The sequence below is a fragment of the Dermacentor variabilis genome, chromosome 11, assembly GCF_050947875.1.
Source record: "Dermacentor variabilis isolate Ectoservices chromosome 11, ASM5094787v1, whole genome shotgun sequence".
NCBI lineage: Eukaryota > Metazoa > Arthropoda > Arachnida > Ixodida > Ixodidae > Dermacentor > Dermacentor variabilis.
In genome coordinates this window covers 62,216,728-62,236,466 of record NC_134578.1, presented here as the reverse complement: position 1 = coordinate 62,236,466, position 19,739 = coordinate 62,216,728, and the positions used below count along the sequence as shown (strand labels likewise).

The following is a 19,739-nucleotide window of genomic DNA, read 5'->3' as shown; positions in this document are numbered from 1 at the left end:
TATCACGCCATTGTCCATCCTTCGATTGCACAGCAGGATGGTTTTTGGGCCTTTCGCTTGAGACTTCTCGGATGTCGTCACTGCTGCACTTAAAGGCATGTCCACCAACCCACATGTTCGTCGCCTGTTTCCCTCTCGATCACCGTCGCCGGCTTGCCCCTCCTCTCACGCCCAAACCGTTGACCAGCTCCCATCCCTATGCTGGTGCAATCGACGCTTTGGCGTTTAGGCACGGCGGTACACACGCCCTTGTTCCTGGACGGGAAACAATCTCAAGAAGCACTAGCCGGGACAAGTGGCCCCCGAGAAAACTCCAGTCACCATTTCTTCGTCCCATAGTCTGTCAATGGAGAGAAATTTCTCGTTGACGCAGGTGCTGAAGTAAACGTGTTGCTGGCAAGAGCGGAAGATAAACGCTGCATACCCATTCTGCAATTGTAATGTCTGAATGATTCGAGCGTTCCTGTTTCTATCCCAAATCGCTTAACCTCAACCTCGGCCCACGTAGAACTTTCCGTTGGCTATTCTTTGTTTCTTCTGTTAACCCACGTGTACAAAGTGCCGACTTCTCTCATTTCGGCCTCCTTCTTGACATGGCCAACAAGGTGATCCTAGATTCCATTACCGCATCCTTCATAGCTGGTAAACCTTCTCCGGCTGCTCCATTAGCGTTCATCGTATGACATGCGGTACCGGAGCCATCTTCCGCCTTCATTCACGAAAACCTGTCTTTAACTGCGTCCTCTGGTTGGACTACACATGTTCAGCATCACATAATCAGTGTTCAGCATCACATAATCATGAATGGTCCACCATGCCGTGCATCGCAACGTCAGCTTGTACCACAGAAGCTACGCATGGCCAGGAACGAGTGCGAGCAAATCTTATAAATTGGCTTTCGCGTCCCTCCAGCAATTCCTTGCCCTCCCCCCCGCCTTTTACATGGCGCCCAAGAAGAACTGGGATTGGTGCTCTTGCCGAGATTATCGCGCGCGAAATGGTGCTGCAATTCCTAATCGTCACTCTCTATCAAATATCCAGGACTTCACTGTTGGTCTCCACGGTGCCCAGACATTTTACAAGAACGACCTAGCCGAAGCCTACCATTAAATTTTTACGGCTCCAAAGGACATAGCAAAAACAACGAGCATGATGCCATTCAGACTTTTGTATTTACTGTGTATGCCTTTTGGCCTGAAGAAGGCTGCACAAACATAAGCCAGTTCGCGGACTGCCGTTTATTTTCGCCCACTTTGATCACATCCTCGTGGCCAGCACGTCACTAGAGACACGTTCAACAGGACTGGCTTCTCTTCCATTCCCTTCAGTCTCACAGCCTTTCCATCAACATCGCCAAGTCTGACTTTGGTGCTTCTTCTATCGAGTCCCGCGCCTATCTCCTGAACGACCAAGGCATCAGACCACTTCCTTCCAAAGTCAAGGCCATCATCAACTTCCCTCGCCCCACTTCGATGCGACAGTTATGACGTTTTCTCGGTTTGCTGAAAGTTTAAGGACATCTTTTACCATTTTGTACTTCTGCAATCAAATGCTTGGGAACTCTCCTCAATAGCACCAAGACCACATCACATGTATTGTGGTGACTGCCGACAGACGAAGCGTTCACGGACATTAAAATGCAAGTGGCAAGTGCTACGTTGCTGGTACACCGAATCTACTGCATTCATGGTGGATGCTTCGGGCATTGTCGTCGGCACGATGCTTCAGCAATACATGGCTGACGCTTTGCATCCACTCCCTTTCTTCAGAAAAATTATCAGAAGCAGAGACAACCTACAGCACTCTTGGCCTAGATCTTTCTGCAGCTTACCTATTCCCCAAGCACTTTCGCTACTTCCTCGAAGCCCGCCGTTTCACGCTGTTTATGGTCCAAAAGTCCACATTCACGATTTCAGTTCTGCATGAATGGCGTACTCCACCGGTGAAGTAATACCACTCGCTTACCTCGCCGAGTTCCCGGTGCGATTTCAACTTGTCAAAGGAGCATTATATATTCAAGTACACGTGCTCAGATGGGTCGAAGACATTGCAACGACTGACGTTTCCAAAGAAGAATTGGCCACCCTGCACCAGAACAACGAACTTGAGCACATCAGATCAACACCAAACAGTATGGACCTACGTCATTTTCCGTGCCAGGGCGATGCGTTCATCACTTGTGACGTGCCAACTCCTCGCTATGGACCTTTGGTTTTGCGTCATCTCAGATGCCGCATCTCTGAACATTTACATTCCCTCGTTCACCCTGGAATCAAGCTTTCCTAAAGGCTCGTCAGTGGGCGCTACGTTCAGCCAGGTACGAATGTCGACGTGCAGGCAAGGACACGCTCTCGTCTGGCTTGCCATAGAGCTAAGACATATCCCCAAACTTAAAGTCTCCTAAAATCATTCATCGCGCCGACTGAACGCCTCCAGAAGGTTCACATTGAGATAATCAGACCCCTTCTTCTATAAAAACAAAATTGCTATGCCTGAACCATGGTCGGCCACTTCACTCGATGGCCTGAAATTCTGTGGCGCCTGCTGCTTCTGGCACGGCCATGCGGGCGCCATATTTTAAAGCGATCTGCGACCTGCCCAAAGTGCGCACCCACACCAGCCTCATCTTCAAAGCAATCTGAGATGTTTGCAGAGTGGGTGTGGTGCCGGTAGGTCCGTTTGCGCTGTGCTTTCGAAGTTTTATTCGCATTGAAGCGACAGACGCATGAAGGTCAATTCGATCGCTTGAGCTGTCGCGAATCGTCGCTCGAGCATTTTGACGGCGGGTTTGCGCCCTCATCGAGAGCGATGTGTTCGTGTTTAACTTCGCACGCGTGATATCGTGCTTGGTAATTTAGTCAAAAATGTTGGCCAGCTAGTTGGTTTGAATTCATAATGGAATGTGTAAGCGCGACGGAATGAGCACGTAGAAAGAAACAGACAGACAGACAGAGAGAGCGCTGTCTCCGTGTATGTTTCTTTCACACTTTCACAACTTCCCATTTTAAGTCTATGATTACGAACCAGTCGTTTCTGTTGACCTACTGGAATCTAATTTCATTGACAACACTGCAATATGCAGTTTCAATACGCCCCGTTTTTTCCACTTTCTACTCCCTCGCCATCACATTCTCCAATCCCTCGACGTTTCAAGCGTGTTCAATGGCAAACAGATTCCCTCTCTCCCTTTGGCAAAGTGTGGCCACGGAGAGCGGGGCCCTGATAAAAGAAGAACAGGCAGGAAAGGCGCGAGCTCGGCGTTCGAAAGGGCATAAAACTCTGTCTGAAGGGCCAGGCTCCCAAGAAGGTCGTGTCTTCGATCTTTCCTGTTCATCGCAAATACGCTATATTTATATTCATATATATTACACTTAAACTTGGCAACTTTCTCTAAAGGGAATTCGTATGCTACATGAAAAAATTTGCCCCCAAGTACCACGAAACAATATCGTTATTTACACTATAAACAATTAATTTATATCAACGTTACGCTTTGTGATACACCTCTAACTAGCATAATGTTTCTCATAGTATCAGCCGTTATTAGTGCGCAAATTTTACTGATTCGATAGTATGTGTCTTTGGCATAGTTTCCGACTCCTATACCCGCTGCCGTAGAATGTGGGATGGCTGCAGCATTTTCTATTCCAGCTTCATAGCGTCCTATAGAGCCAGTAACGCGAGCGGGGTATTCATGAGCAGTGCCTTTGCGGAGCGTATTTTAATGACACCAGGTGCTTGTCCCCCCCATGCATTAAGGAGATGGCTGGATGGCGTGATACCAGTTGGGTATCCGAGTGATCATACCTAACGAACCTTGAAATGCGTTGTAGTGGTTGCTTGCGCAACTCCCACCGAGTCACTAGATAGATCTGAGGTGCAATGTGAACTTTCCATTGGAGATTCATCTAGATATACAATAATGAGCGCCCTTGAATATGTTCATACCCGCACCGCCCTATATATGGTTTCTAATTGATCTCGCTGCGTCGGTTCTTTCTTATAATTAGGTCTAAGTAATTTTAAAGTCTACCTTAGGTCTACCGACACTTTGATCGTGCCGTAAGCATTTCCGCTTACAGATATTTCAGAAAAATATTTATGATAACCCAACTCCTAAATATTTCCTCTCACAAGGTATTTGTTCTTGCGGCAGCAGCAGAATTTCAAGGTTAACATTCCATTACTCCGCCCTACTGCTTGCCACACCTCTTTTTGACGCCGAAAGAGCAGTATCAGGAACCACCTTTCCACTTCGGTCATTACGAACGATTGCGCACCCTTATAAAACACACTTGATAACTTACTGTTACACGACTCATCTATGTAGTGCGCTCGGATACTGCAGTAGGCTAATAAAAAGGTAAATAAATAAAGAAATAAATAAAATAAACATAAGTAATCGCGTCCTTTGTATGTTTTCAAATGACTTTTCAGAATGGACCGTGACACCTGAAGTATTATTCGTCTGAGCAGCAGAGCTTCGCCTTTGAGGTGCCTGGCTAGGAATAGAATTAATAAACACGTAGAGTGTCTGCCTCCTATAGCGTTGAATACTGGAGACTCAGCAATATAAATGGGGTTATCGAATACTGCATCCTTGCCGTCTGGAGAAAGAGTGTATGTGGAAGGGGATTCGCTTCCGGTTGCGGTTGCGTTGTTTAAAGAAGCGATGACCGGAGGAGCTTGCTGATTCGTGTAAGGCTCTCGATGCGGCTGGTTCCACGTTTGGTTGTCTCTTGCGCCAAATTGGGCACCGCTTGCTGCTTCTCCTGCTTCTTGCGATCCTGTATATCGAAAACCTATGATTAAGAAACACACTTAGACTGTAATTTTTTGAGATCAACAATGCAGAACACGTTAGCACTCAACGAATAAAAAAGTACGTCTGATGGGATGCAGAAATTTGTCAGCGGCAACAACTATTTACAATAATTAGAAAAATAAATGCGGTAGAAACAATACAAGATAATTGTCACAGTTGGAGACAGATGTATTCTGTGACAAGCTGCATATCCTCGTGCTCTCTGTTAATCCCGAAACCATCTGATTAAGACTTCAGCAGACACTCAATGTGGCACTATCTCGGCTATCAAAAGTTCCTAATCACACCACGACACAGTATATATGACTGTTCTTATTGGACCCCAGTTCAAACCTCGTAGCAACGCTCACCCTCCCAATATACTCGCTGCATTTTTCGTTACAATGGCTATGCAGCATTTCCTATCCAAATTGTTCTCCACACGGTAGTGGTTGTTGCGAATTGGGACGTTATCGTTTTAATATATTTAAAGCGAAGTCCCCTTGCATAACCTTGGCACACCGATTCCAGGGATTGGTCAAGAATGGACACAAACCAACATCACATACGCAGTATAAGGGTTGTTTCTTGCGGAATATATGTAATTTTACATACCAATGGTCGCAGGTCATCTGCTAGGCCAGACAGCAGCAGATAAGGTGACTATTCGCGAGTATTCTACGTTCTCTTTTCCGCAAGAGAGGCGCCGGCACGCACGTAGTGGCTCAAGCAAGCTGAAACTTGGGGGGCTCAGTATGCGCCACTCTTTATTGTGCGAGATCGTCCAACCATTCAGTAAGACCAGAGTTTATAAAGATACTATTACTTCAATGAAACACCGTTTAAGTATACAGCAGACTGTGAATGCCACCATCATGGCATATATATTTTGTCCAAATGTATTACTTCGCAATAGAAAGATGGTCAGCTTGGATAATCGTACAGTAAAAAAAATACAAAATAAAATCCACAGCACGCCATCTCACGGCGACCGATGAAGTAGTGCGATTAGCATTAAATCAATGTAGTGACACACCGTACTGCCACGTCAAGCCGCGTCTCGTATAAGCCGTCTACTATTGCTGCATTCTTCTCGCACGGCTTCCCCTCGACACGTAGCACCATGTACCGGTACAATCGCCATGTCATCTCCTTCCTTTAAGGGACCTTCGGGATTGTACTGATGTTGCGCCGCCATTATCCGCTAATGCCGAGAAAGTTTCCCACGTTGCCAGCGGGAATTCATGGAACATCGCAAAAATGTAGGGGTGCTTTGTGTGAGGAACCCGTGTTACACGGGCTTGGATTCGCTTACAGGCAAACAAATTAAGGTATGGGGTTTTAAGTGCCGAAACCACGATCTGATTATGAGGCACGCCTTAGTGGGGGACTCCGGAAATTCGGACCAGTTGGGGTTCATTAACATTAACCTAAATTTAAGTACACGGACGTTTTGACATTTCCGCCCCATCGAAACGCGGCTGCCGTGGCTGGCAGTCGACCGCGCATTTTTGTGTTTAGCAGTTCGACACTATAGCCATTAAGCAACTACGGCGGGTCTACCACCGTGGGTTGATTTAAAGAAGTTAAATTAAAGAAATTAAAGAAGTTAAAGAAGTTTTAAATTTGTCTTTTTCAGAAAGCACTGTTAAAACGCTTGATTCGTAAAAATTTAAAGCGCTGCTAAGGGCTCGATAGATAAAAATACACCAGTTGGCAAGTTTCCTAAAATTGTGATTGCTCTAAAAGGCCAACCAAGGGGACGCAGCTTTATCGACAGGAATGCTACAGGACCTTTTTCTCAAGTTACGTTCTGTTTTTGTGCATGCAAATAAGGCAACAAAATTGAAGAGAATCAAGAGTGAAGAATAGAATATTTCTGTTTCAAGTGGACCAGAATACATGGAACAGGCGACTGACCTTTTGTTGAGCGCTAGCATTCGCCGAAGAAAAAGATTACTGGTAGAATTCGGAAAGTAATTGATCTAGTACCAAGTGCACCACTCAAGGCCTTTGACAAGTTTTGCAGACAAATGGAAAACTTGTTCCTTTCAATAGCCTACCCTAGGAATTATTGGATGAGAGTGGTATTGGGTGCACGAAGTGTGAAACGATAAGCTTCTTCAGCATTCAATAAAAAGGCAATTTATGTGCATGATAGGGAAACAAATTCTAACTGGTTGGTAGCAAAATTTTGGAGGCATTTCTATCCGTGATAAATAAGAGCATTGGCGTCATCGGTAACACGCAGAGCACCACACTTCATACTTTGTGTAGGCCCTGATATTGTAGCATTATAAAAGAATACTCAATGCCGGTACAGAAACGCAGCTTTATCACGTATGTGCTCTGAAGAACTTTCACGTATGTTGTAAAATATGAACGAAATGATTAGTGTTGCATTTAATGACGAAGTAAAACGGTACCATGCCACGGTATTTGTGAAAAGAAAAGCTGTTATCGCCTCTAGGGTTTGCACAATTTCATGCCCTTCTTCGGATGGAATTACTAGTCATTTAACAGCATGAATATAACTTAAATTGGAACTTACATCATCAGTTCTGTAAGTATACTTACTTACACCGCAAGTGCGTTCGCACTCTCCTAAAGTAGGAAAGTTATTTCCGTTGTATGTGCATCCCCTCTCGGCAAGACAGCGTCCTTTATTGATGTTGAAATAGTACACTGTTACCATTGGAACATCGCCACAGTAATTGCGACGCCGTGGAATGAAGCAGACGACAACTGAAATACAACCGAATAAAAGAGTTACAAGTGGTTGTAAACGAAGATGAGTTTTATTTTTGCTCCTGAAGTAATGTTAGAAAAACAATGCGGTTATGCGAGAAAAAAAAGTTTTCTTGTAATTGGAGGCAAATGTGTCAAGAGGTCAAAGGGTGATTCGCAAAAAAATATGTTAGGAAAAAAGAAGTCCACGAGAGGTTTTCGAACTATCGATAAAATTTCTAAGAGCTGTTATGTAACATTTTTCAGTTCCAGCGCAATCAGACAGCGTGCATAGAGCGTGTAACATCACTTTCACCATTTTCCCCGTAGCAATACCAATATATAATCAGGAGTATTCGCCGTTTGGACGCTACATACAAGGTATGGATAATAAGAAATCAAGATTTTAGTATATTTACAGCAGATCTTCAACGTGTCTAACAGTATAGTGTAGTTATATCCGCAATGAAAAATAATCAGATAAAATAATGAAAATTTCATTTTTTGAGGGTTGTACTGGGGGAAAACTTTTACTGAAATAGTTCGCACGAAATAACTTCAAGTAACTCAGAAGTTCTAAAGGGAGCGTTGAAAAAAATATATAAATCTTTGGATTTATTGTCAAAATTCTTTTGGTTTACATGTATGGAAGTGATTTCGCTCTATGATTCCTTGACATCAACGAGAATGTAAGCTCAAGTTTAACACAAACTTAAGCCGTTAATTTGTATCTGTATAAGAGATGAAAACGCGTCGTGGAAAGAGCCAATTCAATAAACACTTCTTTGTAAAGAATAAAAATGGGATTTCTTTTGGTCACAATATGTTATTCATGCTTTTTGCAATCGAATGGCTCATTATGATTGTGCCTTATTTGCAAATTGGGCATGTGGCACATACCAGTAAAAGGTTATAACCAGCCACACAAAAGTAAAAGCACTATAATCTTACCGCTTCTGCACCTCCTGGTGCATTTTGAAGTTGATTCAAATGGCGCATCATCACTGCAAGTTCGTTTGCAAAGCCTAGATCTGCTATCAAAGAAGTACCCCACTGAAGGGCAGTCTTCGGCTTTGGACTCAGAGAAACGGACTCTGCACCTGTCATCTCCAGAAGATACGAAAGAGGACCGTGCAAAAGATTACGCAATATAATGAAGGCAAATGTTGACATCTAATCAAACGTGGCAAATCGCTACAAAGGCAACCCATACTGGTTCCTCAAAGGAAAAGCCTCGCAGTTGAAGAAAATTCGTCCTGGCCCGGGACTGGAACCCGGGACCATCGCCTTTCTGGAGCAGTCGCTCTATCATCTGAGATAACCAGGCAGCTAGCAGATATCAGGTCAAAGTCGAATTTCTCAACAACTCGAAGCAAACGCACCAGTTCATTATGCAATATAGTCAGCTGTTCAACTCTAAAATCTCAGCTTGAAAGTTAGAGACTTCTTAGCATGTTTAAACGACGCCAACGCAACTCCGAAGTCACTGACTACATTGTCATAGAGATCCTATTGCCTGCCTAAGAAAGCCTGCTTACAGACAATGCTCCCTTGGAGTGTCATTGCGTATGATACTGCTGTGGCTACATGGTAGAAACTTGGTGCTGCGGTGCTAGGGCAGTTTCTCCGATGAAGACGTGTTCTAAAGCACTCGGGTAAACACGCTTGCAAGTCAGCTCCCATTGATGTAGGACACGCCTTCCGACAAGTCGTAGCTAGTGTGTGCGTTCACGTCTATACTCGCGGATAACTTTCTGTGGCAGTGAAGGGAAAGATGCGAATTGGATTGGATTGGAGAAACTTTATTTATGTCTGCAGTTGGGCGCTCGCGCGCCGAGACGAGGGCCTACGTCATCCTCGAAGTTGCCGTTACTCGGCGCGGGTCTCCGCTCGCCGTTGCCGGCTCGCTGGGTCCATGCCTTTCTAGCGCCTCGAGGACCTGCTGGACGGCCCAGAGCTGATCGTCTCGGTCGTAGCTCTTCGCGGCTGCCTCGAGCCGCGGTGGGAGTGTTCTTGAGTTAGCGTCTTCTGGATATTTAATGCAGTACCACAAGATGTGCGTGTAGTCTTCGGTCTCCCTCCGGCAGACTCTGCACATATCTGTCGGATATGTCTCGGGGTACATGCGATTCAACAGTTTCGGGCTCGGTAGCGATCCGGTCTGGAGCTGTCTCAGTACTACTACCGCAGTCTCGGGTGCGGGGGTGGAAGAGTCCTGCGAGCCAAGTGGTAGGCCTTCGTGATTTCATTGTAATCGTCATGCGGTCCTTGGTTCCGAACCACGTCGGACGGTCTGTCGCCGGGGCGCAGTTGGTTAGCGCTCGCGCCGCGGCGTGTGCCGTCTCGTTATGGTTCTCATTGCGTTCCGACGCGTCGCCCGCGTGCGCCGGGAACCACTTGAGTCGTACTTTTCATTCATCTAGTTTTACCGCTCGCAGTACGGGCTCAGCCTCCCTGCAGATTTGCCCTTTGGCGAAGTTTCGAAACGAGTTCCGTGTTTTCATCCACGTTAGTTTAAGCTCGGGTAGAGAAAACATAACAACCTTATTAGCAGTAGGTAAATAGGACCAAACACACCAATGAATGTAAATGTTTACTTATTTTGAGGCTTTTCCCTTCCTCGTCTGGGAAAACGCGAAACCACCGCCCGTGGAAGCTGCGTCGATTCAGCGTCTGTTCCGAGCAACCAAAAGCACTGTCAAACGTTGCCGGACTACTTCGCGCACTTAGACATGTGCAGAAGCTCCGACCCCGTAGCTTTCCCTTCATTGCCACAGAAAGTTGTCCGCGAGTGTAGGTACCGCGCGTGGCTGGTGGCTGCGGCAACAGGCACGTCGGTACGAAGCGGTTACTGCTGCCGTCGACTTTTTCAGCCAACGTCACACGATTGTCCCGAGCTCTATGGTTATGCGGCTGTGTCGACACTGGGTCGTTGCATATAGTCCGCGCCGACCATATAGTGCAATACTAAGCCGACCATGCGCACAGTTCAATGAGCCCATGAGATCACTGGGATAAGGTGCGTGGCTGTTGCTCTGGCAACGCTCAGCGCACTGCGTGAACCTCACGCAAGAAGCGTCTACTTCTCTCGTCGACGCAATGGCATGCTGGGTAGTAGAACTAAAGGAATATTCGATGAACCTCCGGCATAAGTGGTTCCTAACAATTGCCTCAGAATAATGTGGTTTGAGTTGATCTCCCCGACTGCGGAAAAATATTATTGGTTTGGTCTCGTTATGGATTCGCGGTAAATCGCGGTTCAGCTTTGGCTTTCAGTAAGGTGCCGTTTGTTTTTTAAGCCAAGAAGTAGGGATGTAAAAATGTTCTTGCCGCCAATGACAACTTCTGCAATAAAAATAATAAAAGTGATCTTGAGATAGGGCTGCAAGTGGTCGATTTTTTTTAGTAGAGGCAAGTATTATTATGTAGCATTAGACGTCGTAAGGGTAGTTGGACTCGCGCCTTGCAACGGCCACTCAGTCACCTTCCAATGGGCACCTAGGCACTGTGGCTGCGCCGGCAACGATATAACTGATGCGCAAAGACCGCTGTTTCTAAAGCCATCAATGTAAAGATTCCATAGCCATGAACTGATGCAAACGTTTTCTTGACTGCGCTCAGACGAGATTGCACAGCAGATTACTTGGCTCAACCAACCAATATGTACAGGGGCCTGCCGGAAATCAACGCTGGCAAAACACTTCGCCTCCCGGCTAAACTCAAGCGATGGGAAGCAGGAGTACTTGACCGGATTAATCTGGGCGTCGCCTTCACTCGATGCTATGCACGTCTTATCGGCATGCGTACAGCCCGAATTGCGAACGCTGCAAAGTTTCCCAGACTCTCGAACATCTGTTTTATGACTGCCCTATCTATGCGTAACAGTAGAAGATGCTGGCCTTTTGCCAGCGGGCACTTACAGGCAATTCATTGAGCAAGAAACTCGGTGAAAACGGGAAACACGTCACTCCTAGTGTTTTGCCATCCGTTAGCTGACGCGGGAATCGAAAAAAAATGTGAAATGAACATAGAAACAATGTTTTGTTCCTTTCTTTATTTTTTCCAACTAAAACTAAAACGTTTCGCGTAGAAATGAACTTTGCGACTTATTTTTCTTGCGGTACCTAGTAACAATTTAACCGCACACCAGACGCGCCAGATACATGCGTCATGCACCAGACACGCCACAGAAGGCACGCGCATGTGAAGTTCGCCTGTTCGGCGACCCATCACTTTTGGGTGGAGTCTGTTTGTTGGACGCCGGGCGTTTTGTTGCATTGCTTCTGCACTTCGACACGGCACCACTGCACTATTGGACTACGGCAAGGTGAGAAACGTTGTTTGGCAGTCTGCGGTGCATTTCAAGCCATTTATGCTTTTACGGACAGGAAACGAGAATTATGACGCAGTTAGCGAGAAACAGCTCGGCTGTCTTCGCGTAGTTACAGTTAATGATTCATGCTGGGAGTTGTTTGCGACGCTTGCTACGGGTCCCAACATTACCGTAACTTATTTCGGCAGTTTTACGACACGCCTTTGTGACGCATTTAGTGAAACGCAGGTCAGCCGTGTAACGCAGTTTCGCGTGTACACCTAATCTTACTCGGACAATCAAAGAATTGAGTTCTGGGCTAATGGCATTTTGAAATAAGAACTACCTCGAAATACAGCGCTACGGGACGGCAGAACAGAAAGCAAGGCGAATACAGGTGCAAACTATGCACTGATTGTATGAAAGCCAGATCCACTGGTATCCAAAGCGTTTTTTCTGACCACGAACATTAAGGTAACTAATTTTCTTTCTTTTTGGGGTACTTTTGAAGCTTAACGGTCGCGACCGGCGTTGCGGCGCAGCTAGCAAAAAGCAGGTCGGTCGTGTGACGCAGTTCATTTTGCGTATACTAAATCTTACTGGGAAAATTCGGGACGCTTTCTCTGACACCGAACGTCATTGTAATTAATTTTTTTATGCTATTGAAACACAGTGGCCGGACCACAGTCTTTTGTCTTCTAAACGACTGAAAACAGGCTTTGCACGTACGCATTTGTATTTAGTGGGAGTAGAAGGAATTCCCTGAGCGAGCATGCTCTGGCTAAGAGCCTTTGGGGCCACCTGTGTGTATTGGAAGCTACTTTTGAGTCGTGCACTCGCCCGAGTATTTGTATTCATAAAGCGCACAAAATAATGGCCGGGAATGGGAGAGTGCTTGTAAATCATATATTTTCTCCGCATTTTATGGTATTGTTTGGAATGAGTCGCGTATTTTCTTCGCCAAGTATCTTAAAGCGAACTGCTTTTGTTTGTAGAGCCGCCCATTCACCACTTTCGTACGTTTCGCCTCTACATGCGATATTCCTTTAAGGTCTAAGCACAAACACGACACATCCTTGTAATTTACTTTTTTCGGCTGATGCCTTCCGGTGAAGCTTGGTACGAGAAAATACTGCTCCTTACCTGGTGCCACGACGTTGGGCGAAATCACTTGTATAGAGTGAAATATGCATTTCCTCATTTACAAGGCGGCTTGCGTCTACATTACGGAATTGCACGAGGCACAGATTTGATGGAAGCTTGTAAATAGTGTTGGCAATCATTTTTTGCTATATAGTAAAACAATTTCACAATAGGACCGCGTGCGGTTGAGCAGCAGAAGCAAAAAAAGAATAATACAGAAACAGACGCCGTACCGATCAAGGCAGCCGATGTAACGCGAGCTAGTTACCGTTCAAAACACGCGCTCCCAGATCTGAAAGCGAAAGTGTGGTTCAGCTGTTAATCCCATCCGCTAGACGCGTTACATTCAATTGTGCTCCATGGGAGTGTCCGCTCTTGTTGAATGTTTTTCTCTACGGACAAAAATGGCCTCCAAGTGATATTTCGCCCGCAATGCGGGACTGCACAGTCGCGACCACAGCTACATGAGCTGCTGTCGATTATTTATAGATCTCCGGTCTTTACTCGGTGCTATTGGGTAGCCACTGTGTTACGTAGTTATTGTATACATATATCTCTTCTTCCAGTCGTCGCCATCATCTTTCATCACTCTTTTTCTCCCCTTTACTTTTTTCCTCTCTACAGAGTAGCAGGTAAGGGCATGATAATTCAGGCCAATCTCCCTGCCTTTTAATAAATTGTCTCTCTCTCTCTCTCTCTCTCTCTCTCTCTCTCTCTCTCATTCTCGTGCAAAATCTCCGGTAGGTTATAGTGGTACCGTGAAATTCTAAACATAAATGCTATTTTCACATATTATAAACATTTACCCTTATAAGCTAAGCTGTATTTCGTAAGTTATTGAACAAGGTTTTATTCCCATAATACCTCGCTATCTCACTTTATTTGTATTGTTGGAGACCCCTACAACGGAAATGCGGCCGCGGCGCGTTCTGACGATGGTTATAATGTATGCAAAATGTTCAAAATCATCCTGTCGCCATTCATCACCTCTATGAAAAGGGGCCGCTACAGCAAGTGCGTGCCATGAAATCGCAATTTTTTTTTTCTGGCAGACACTGACAAATACCGAAAGCGCTGAGAAACACTTCTGCTTAATGAAAATTACGCATGAAACTCAAGCCACACTAAATCAGGTTTAATTTTTTTTAAATCTGGCTCACACAAACTCCAACTCAACTTTCTTTACTAGCATAGGCTTGCATTTGCTGCATCAACAATCAGAATTTCGGTTTTATCTACAGCGTTCCGTACCTGGTTTGTTTCGTACTCAGTATAAAAACAAGCTCATAACGTGTGCCAGGATACCTTCAGCTTGCATGTCTTAGGCGAGTGTAACAATACGAGGACACGGTTCTTTTTATGTTAATTTGCCTTGATACACGCAAAACCTAATTGGAAAACCAAATGTTTTTATTGTGCGTGTGCGTGCTCAAATGCCTGCATCATTTCCTTACACCGAAGCAGAGGTTTCACTCGAGTAGGCATTTAAAGCAAACAATTAGCCAATATTTAGGTAGACTTAAATAACTTCGGTACATAACGACTAGAGATGCTAGATCAACCAACGTCGTAAACCGAACACCTTCTACACAAGAGCAGCAAACTGATACCACCGCCAATAGCAATTAAAGACGTAACCAACCGCCTGGGACTAGGTCCTCGGGTACGTCCTTAATTTTACATTCAGTGTACTTGAAAATGTACCTGCAGTGTACTTGATAGTTCTGTTTTGTGCGGTTCTTCGAACAACGCTTCTTGAGCGTTGTGCCCAACTGCCTCGACACATTGGAACAATTGGCTCACAGGTGCGGACGTAAAGGGTAGCTTTCGTTATTTTCGAAAGCAGGAGAATTTCACTTCTTTTGTGCGTCGATGTAGCTGCCGGCGAACACGGCAGAGCGAAGGACGCGAAGTCACTTACGCATTGTTAACTGCGCTCATATTGGTCGTATTTCTGCCAGTGCTGGAGCAAGATTTTCTTTCCCCTGCCCTTTGTACAGAAGTAGTGCTTTTCCCAAGTGCATGGATATTTTGGCTGCACAGGGAACACTACACTCCGTTTCATAGCGTGTGCAACGCTACCAAGGCTACGGAGAGCGAGAGGGCGCTGGTGCTTGCGACGCGAGAAATGTAGTGCACAACGCTTGTCAAAGCACCAAAAATTCAAAATAATGTAAATTCAATTATAAAAAGTAGGATTTTGTTACTGCTTTCTAATAGACCAGCTTTATGCACGTTGCAACAATCAAAGCCCGTTGCTTTCAATATCCGTCTTATACAGCTTGTCAGATGTTGTGCAGTTCTGACAGCCGACACACAGATTTGCGCATGAGTGGCGGAAAGGTTAAGCGGTCTAATCGGTAGTGTGTGCAGATGTCGTGGTAAGTAATAAGTCGATCCCGCGCTGTAAACGGCGCCTCCTCCGTGGCGAGGTCCGACACATCTGATGCCTGAGCCCGTACTGTAAATCCTCGGGCACTGGCATGAGCCGCCTCGTTTCCGGCAAGGCCCGCATGCGCGGGAGTCCAGATTAATGCCACAGTTTGATGGAAAGGATGGGCCAAGAGGAGAGAAAGGGCTAGCTTAGAGACCCTACCCGCTCCGAAGTTATGTATGGCTGCTTTGGAGTCGCTAACGATAACTGATGAATTTGGAATTGTGAGGGCCAGGGCTATGGCCGCTTCCTCCGCCTCCTCCGGGGAAGAGCCAGGAATGGAGGCGGCCGCAGCGACCTGGCCGTGAGAGTTAATGACTGATATTACGTAATGATTTCTGTTCCCATATTCGGCGGCATCAACATAGAGCACGTATTTAGAGGTGGAGAATTGTTTTTAGAGAGCCTTTGCTCGCTGCCTCCTGTGCTGTTTGTGATGCACAAGGTGAATGTTTTCGGAAGTGGGGGGATGCAGAGGTTCTCGTGTATGTGACGTGGAATGGTGTATTTAGTCTTGATGATGGGTGCCGCAGTGATAGAAAGAGTTTGTAGAATGTGTCGACCTGTTGCGGTGTTAGAAAGTCCGCTATATTGGGATGGGAGGTGGGCTTCTGTGAGTTCAGTAAGTGTGTTGAAAGTTCCAGTAAGCATTAGCCTTTCAGTGGAGGTACGTATGGGGACCCCCAGAGCGAATTTATATATTGTGCATAAAAGAGTGTCGATCTTATCTGATTCTGTTTTCAGGAAATGTAGATATGGTGTTGCTAATGTAATCTTACTGATAACGAAGGCCTGAATCAAGCGGAGAAGTTCGGCCTCCTTTAGTCCGCCATGTTTATTGGAGACTCGCCCTAGAAGACGCAGGGTGTGATCGACTGTGGTGTGGAGTGTATGTAGGGTATATGTGTTGACCCGGTTGCTTTGAATGAGTAAACCGAGCACCCGGAGCCTGTCCACTCTAGTAACGGGGATGTGGTTTAGAATTACCTCTATACTAGACATGTGTTTTCCGGCCCCCCGGTGGGATGGAAGAAGTAGCTCGGATTTTTGAGGGGAGCATGTGAGATTCATAGCCTCGGCATGAGCCATGACGGCGTCTGCTGCGGCCTGTAGAGTGTCTTGCATCTCTCCATCGGAGCCGCCAGTCGTCCAAAGAGTGATGACATCGGCGTAGAGTGAGAACGTGAGATCGAGAATAGACCGCAATGCTTGCGCCATTGGCATCATAGAAAGATTAAAAAGAAAAGGGGACAGCACTGAGCCTTGGGGCGCGCCGTAGCTACCTAAAGCGTATGAAATGAATTGCTCAGTGCCTATGTGTATCGTTACGGTACGGTTGGATAAGAAGGTACATATGTAGTCATATGTCTTTCCGCCAACCCCAATGAGATTAAGCTCTTGGAGGATGGCGGAATGTGAAACGTTATTGAAGGCTCCGTGGAGGTCCAGACTGAGAATTGCTGGCGTATCTAGTCTGCTATTGGGTGTAATGATGTCATGCTTCATTCGAAGCATGATATCTTGGCATGAGAGAGATTTTCGAAGGCCTATCATTTCTGATGGATAAAGATTGTTGTCCTCCATGTATTTACTGAGTAGGTTGAGGATGACGTGTTCGAGTGTTTTACCTAGACAAGAGGTTAGTGATATAGGCCTGAGATTAGAAGTGTTGAGTGGTTTGTTTGGCTTTGGGATAAAAATTACCCTGGCATCTTTCCACGAACAAGAGAGGGTGCAAGTGTCAAAGCAGTGATTGAAGCACGCCGTGATGGCTGTGACAGAGTTGTCGTCTAGATTGCGGAGTATTTTATTGTTAATAAGGTCGGGGCCGGGTGCTGACATTGTGCGCAGGGTGGCGAGTGCATTGCGAACCTCTGCTTCCGTGATAGCGGCCCTAAGTAGGTCGTTGGGTTCGCCAGTATATTTCGGCATGTCATACTTCTGAGCGGGAGGCAGAAGTTTATGGCGGAGGTCGTCGAAGAATCCGTTGAGATTGTTTTTGTGTGCATGTAGCAGTTTGTTTATGCTATGGTTGTGGTGTGTGCGCGATGTGGTAGGGTCTAATAAGTTTCGCAAGAGCTGCCATGAGGGCTTGTTATCGAGGTTGTCATGCATGCTTTCACATACCTGGCCCCACTGCTGGCAGGCCAGTTTTGTTGCGTACTCGTGGATCTGGAGGTCTAATTTGGCAATTCTGAGTCTTAGTTTGCGGTTGCACCGTTGCCTCTTCCCCCGTTTGACAAGGGACTGTTTGGCTTCCCACATGTGTAGAAGCTTGGAATCAAACGTAGTGAGAGCGGTTTCGGGGGGCAGAGTGGTAGTGTGCGTCTGGGCGTCTGAGTGTAGTTGCTGAACCCATTCTGAAATGTCTTGAATGTTTGTGGGAGCTGATATCCGGCGGGCCTCTCGAAAATTGTCCCAATTGATAAGGCTGAGGCATTTAGGTGCAAAGGGTTTGTGTTTTGATTGTAGTGTGATGGTAATAATGTAATGGTCGCTGCCGAGGTTAACTTGTGAGTTGTGCCATGTGACGTGTTGGATTCTGTGTGTAAGCGTAAGATCGGGGGAGGCGTCCTTAGCTACGCTATTGCCTAGCCTGGTTGGTGCATCGATATCGTTATGTAATGTGAGTCTGTGGTCTTGTATGTGTATCCATAGGGCTCTGCCCTTAGGAGTAGAAACGGAGTGACCCCACAAATGGTTGGGTGCGTTGAAATCTCCAAGGATTAGGAGGGGTGGTGGGTGGCAGCGGCAATAGCGTGAGCGAAAAGGGAGTCAAAGCGGTGATGTTTGTCTTGTGGACGACTATAGATATTGAGAATGTAAAGGCCAGGTGCATTCTTTTTGCGAGGAATAATTTCTAGAAAATCGTGCTCTATATCGACGCTGTCGAATTGGGAGTCATTGGAAGTGACTGGATTGGAGTGATTGGAAGGGACACATCCCCGTAAGGTGCCTGGCGGTGGTCTCGTGCTGACGATGCCCTCTCGGTGAGCGCATATTTCCCCCCTCATCTTTTAAGAGATTCAATACATACAAGCATTTGTCTCGCAAACCAGATTTATTTCAAGGGAATTTTCCACGTCTCAATAATTTCTCTCGTCGTATTCGAGTGCTGATTGCCGTGTTATAGTTTGTTAACGAAGCTTCCCCTCAAGTCTAAATGTTGTAAGGCGGTTTGTCGTGTGCGTATCATGGCCACGCATGCTTATATCGCCTTTCCGTTTCTCTACCACGGTTGCGCTTTAAAACCACGGCGCTGCAAGTTTGCTTTCCTTTCCTTCCCTCTTCTCCGCCCTTAAACTGGCTCTCTTAACTACTACACGCAGAGGCAAGAAACAGCGCGCGCTTTAGATCCTATAGATGAGATGAATATTTACAATTATTATTAGGGTTATAATTATATTCGAGTGCTGATTGCCGTGTTATAGTTTGTTAACGAAACTACCCCTCAAGTCTAAATATTGTAAGGCAGTTTGTCGTGTGCGTATCATGGCCACGCATGCTTATATCGCCTTTCCGTTTCTCTACCACGGTTGCGCTTTAAAACCACGGCGCTGCAAGTTTGCTTTCCTTTCCTTCCCTCTTCTCCGCCCTTAATCTGGCTCTCTTAACTACTACACGCAGAGGCAAGAAACAGCGCGCGCTTTAGATCCTATAGATGAGATGAATATTTACAATTATTATTAGGGTTATAATTATATTCGAGTGCTGATTGCCGTGTTATAGTTTGTTAACGAAACTACCCCTCAAGTCTAAATATTGTAAGGCAGTTTGTCGTGTGCGTATCATGGCCACGCATGCTTATATCGCCTTTCCGTTTCTCTAGCACGGTTGCGCTTTAAAACCACGGCGCTGCAAGTTTGCTTTCCTTTCCTTCCCTCTTCTCCGCCCTTAAACTGGCTCTCTTAACTACTACACGCAGAGCCAAAGAAACAGCGCGCGCATGCGATCGCATAGATGAGATGAATACATATATAGAAAAGCATCAGTCATAGATCTCGAAGTATAATATAATATAATATAGAATAGCTCTCGAAGATAGCTATTCCGGTGGCTAGCTTCCCACGCTATGCGTGCCGCCCTCGCACCTGTGAAAGCTTTTCCTAGACGCTAGAGCTATACTATTCCTGCGCAACCTTGAACGATCGGAAAGCGCGTTTTCCACGCCTGGCCGGCGGAGAGGGGAGGCTTCGTTCCGGCCGCGAAGCTCTCCACATCCCCGTAAGGTGCCTGGCGGTGGTCTCGTGCTGACGATGCCCTCTCGGTGAGCGCATATTTCCCCCCTCATCTTTTAAGAGATTGAATACATACAAGCA

At 46.0% G+C, this 19,739-nt stretch overlaps 1 protein-coding gene across 2 annotated transcripts in view; it reads right to left on the bottom strand.

Moving 5' to 3' along the window:
• The window catches only part of LOC142564859 (uncharacterized), a 67,240-nt gene that overhangs the window by 10,585 nt on the left and 36,916 nt on the right, over positions 1–19,739 (bottom strand). For both annotated transcript variants that reach the window (XM_075676039.1, XM_075676040.1), the window contains 3 exons: positions 8,483–8,638; positions 7,382–7,549; positions 4,605–4,787 (listed from right to left, as the gene is read on the bottom strand). In XM_075676039.1, coding sequence (XP_075532154.1) covers positions 4,605–4,787; positions 7,382–7,549; positions 8,483–8,638 — 507 coding nt within the window. The remainder of the gene's footprint in view (positions 1–4,604; positions 4,788–7,381; positions 7,550–8,482; positions 8,639–19,739) is intronic.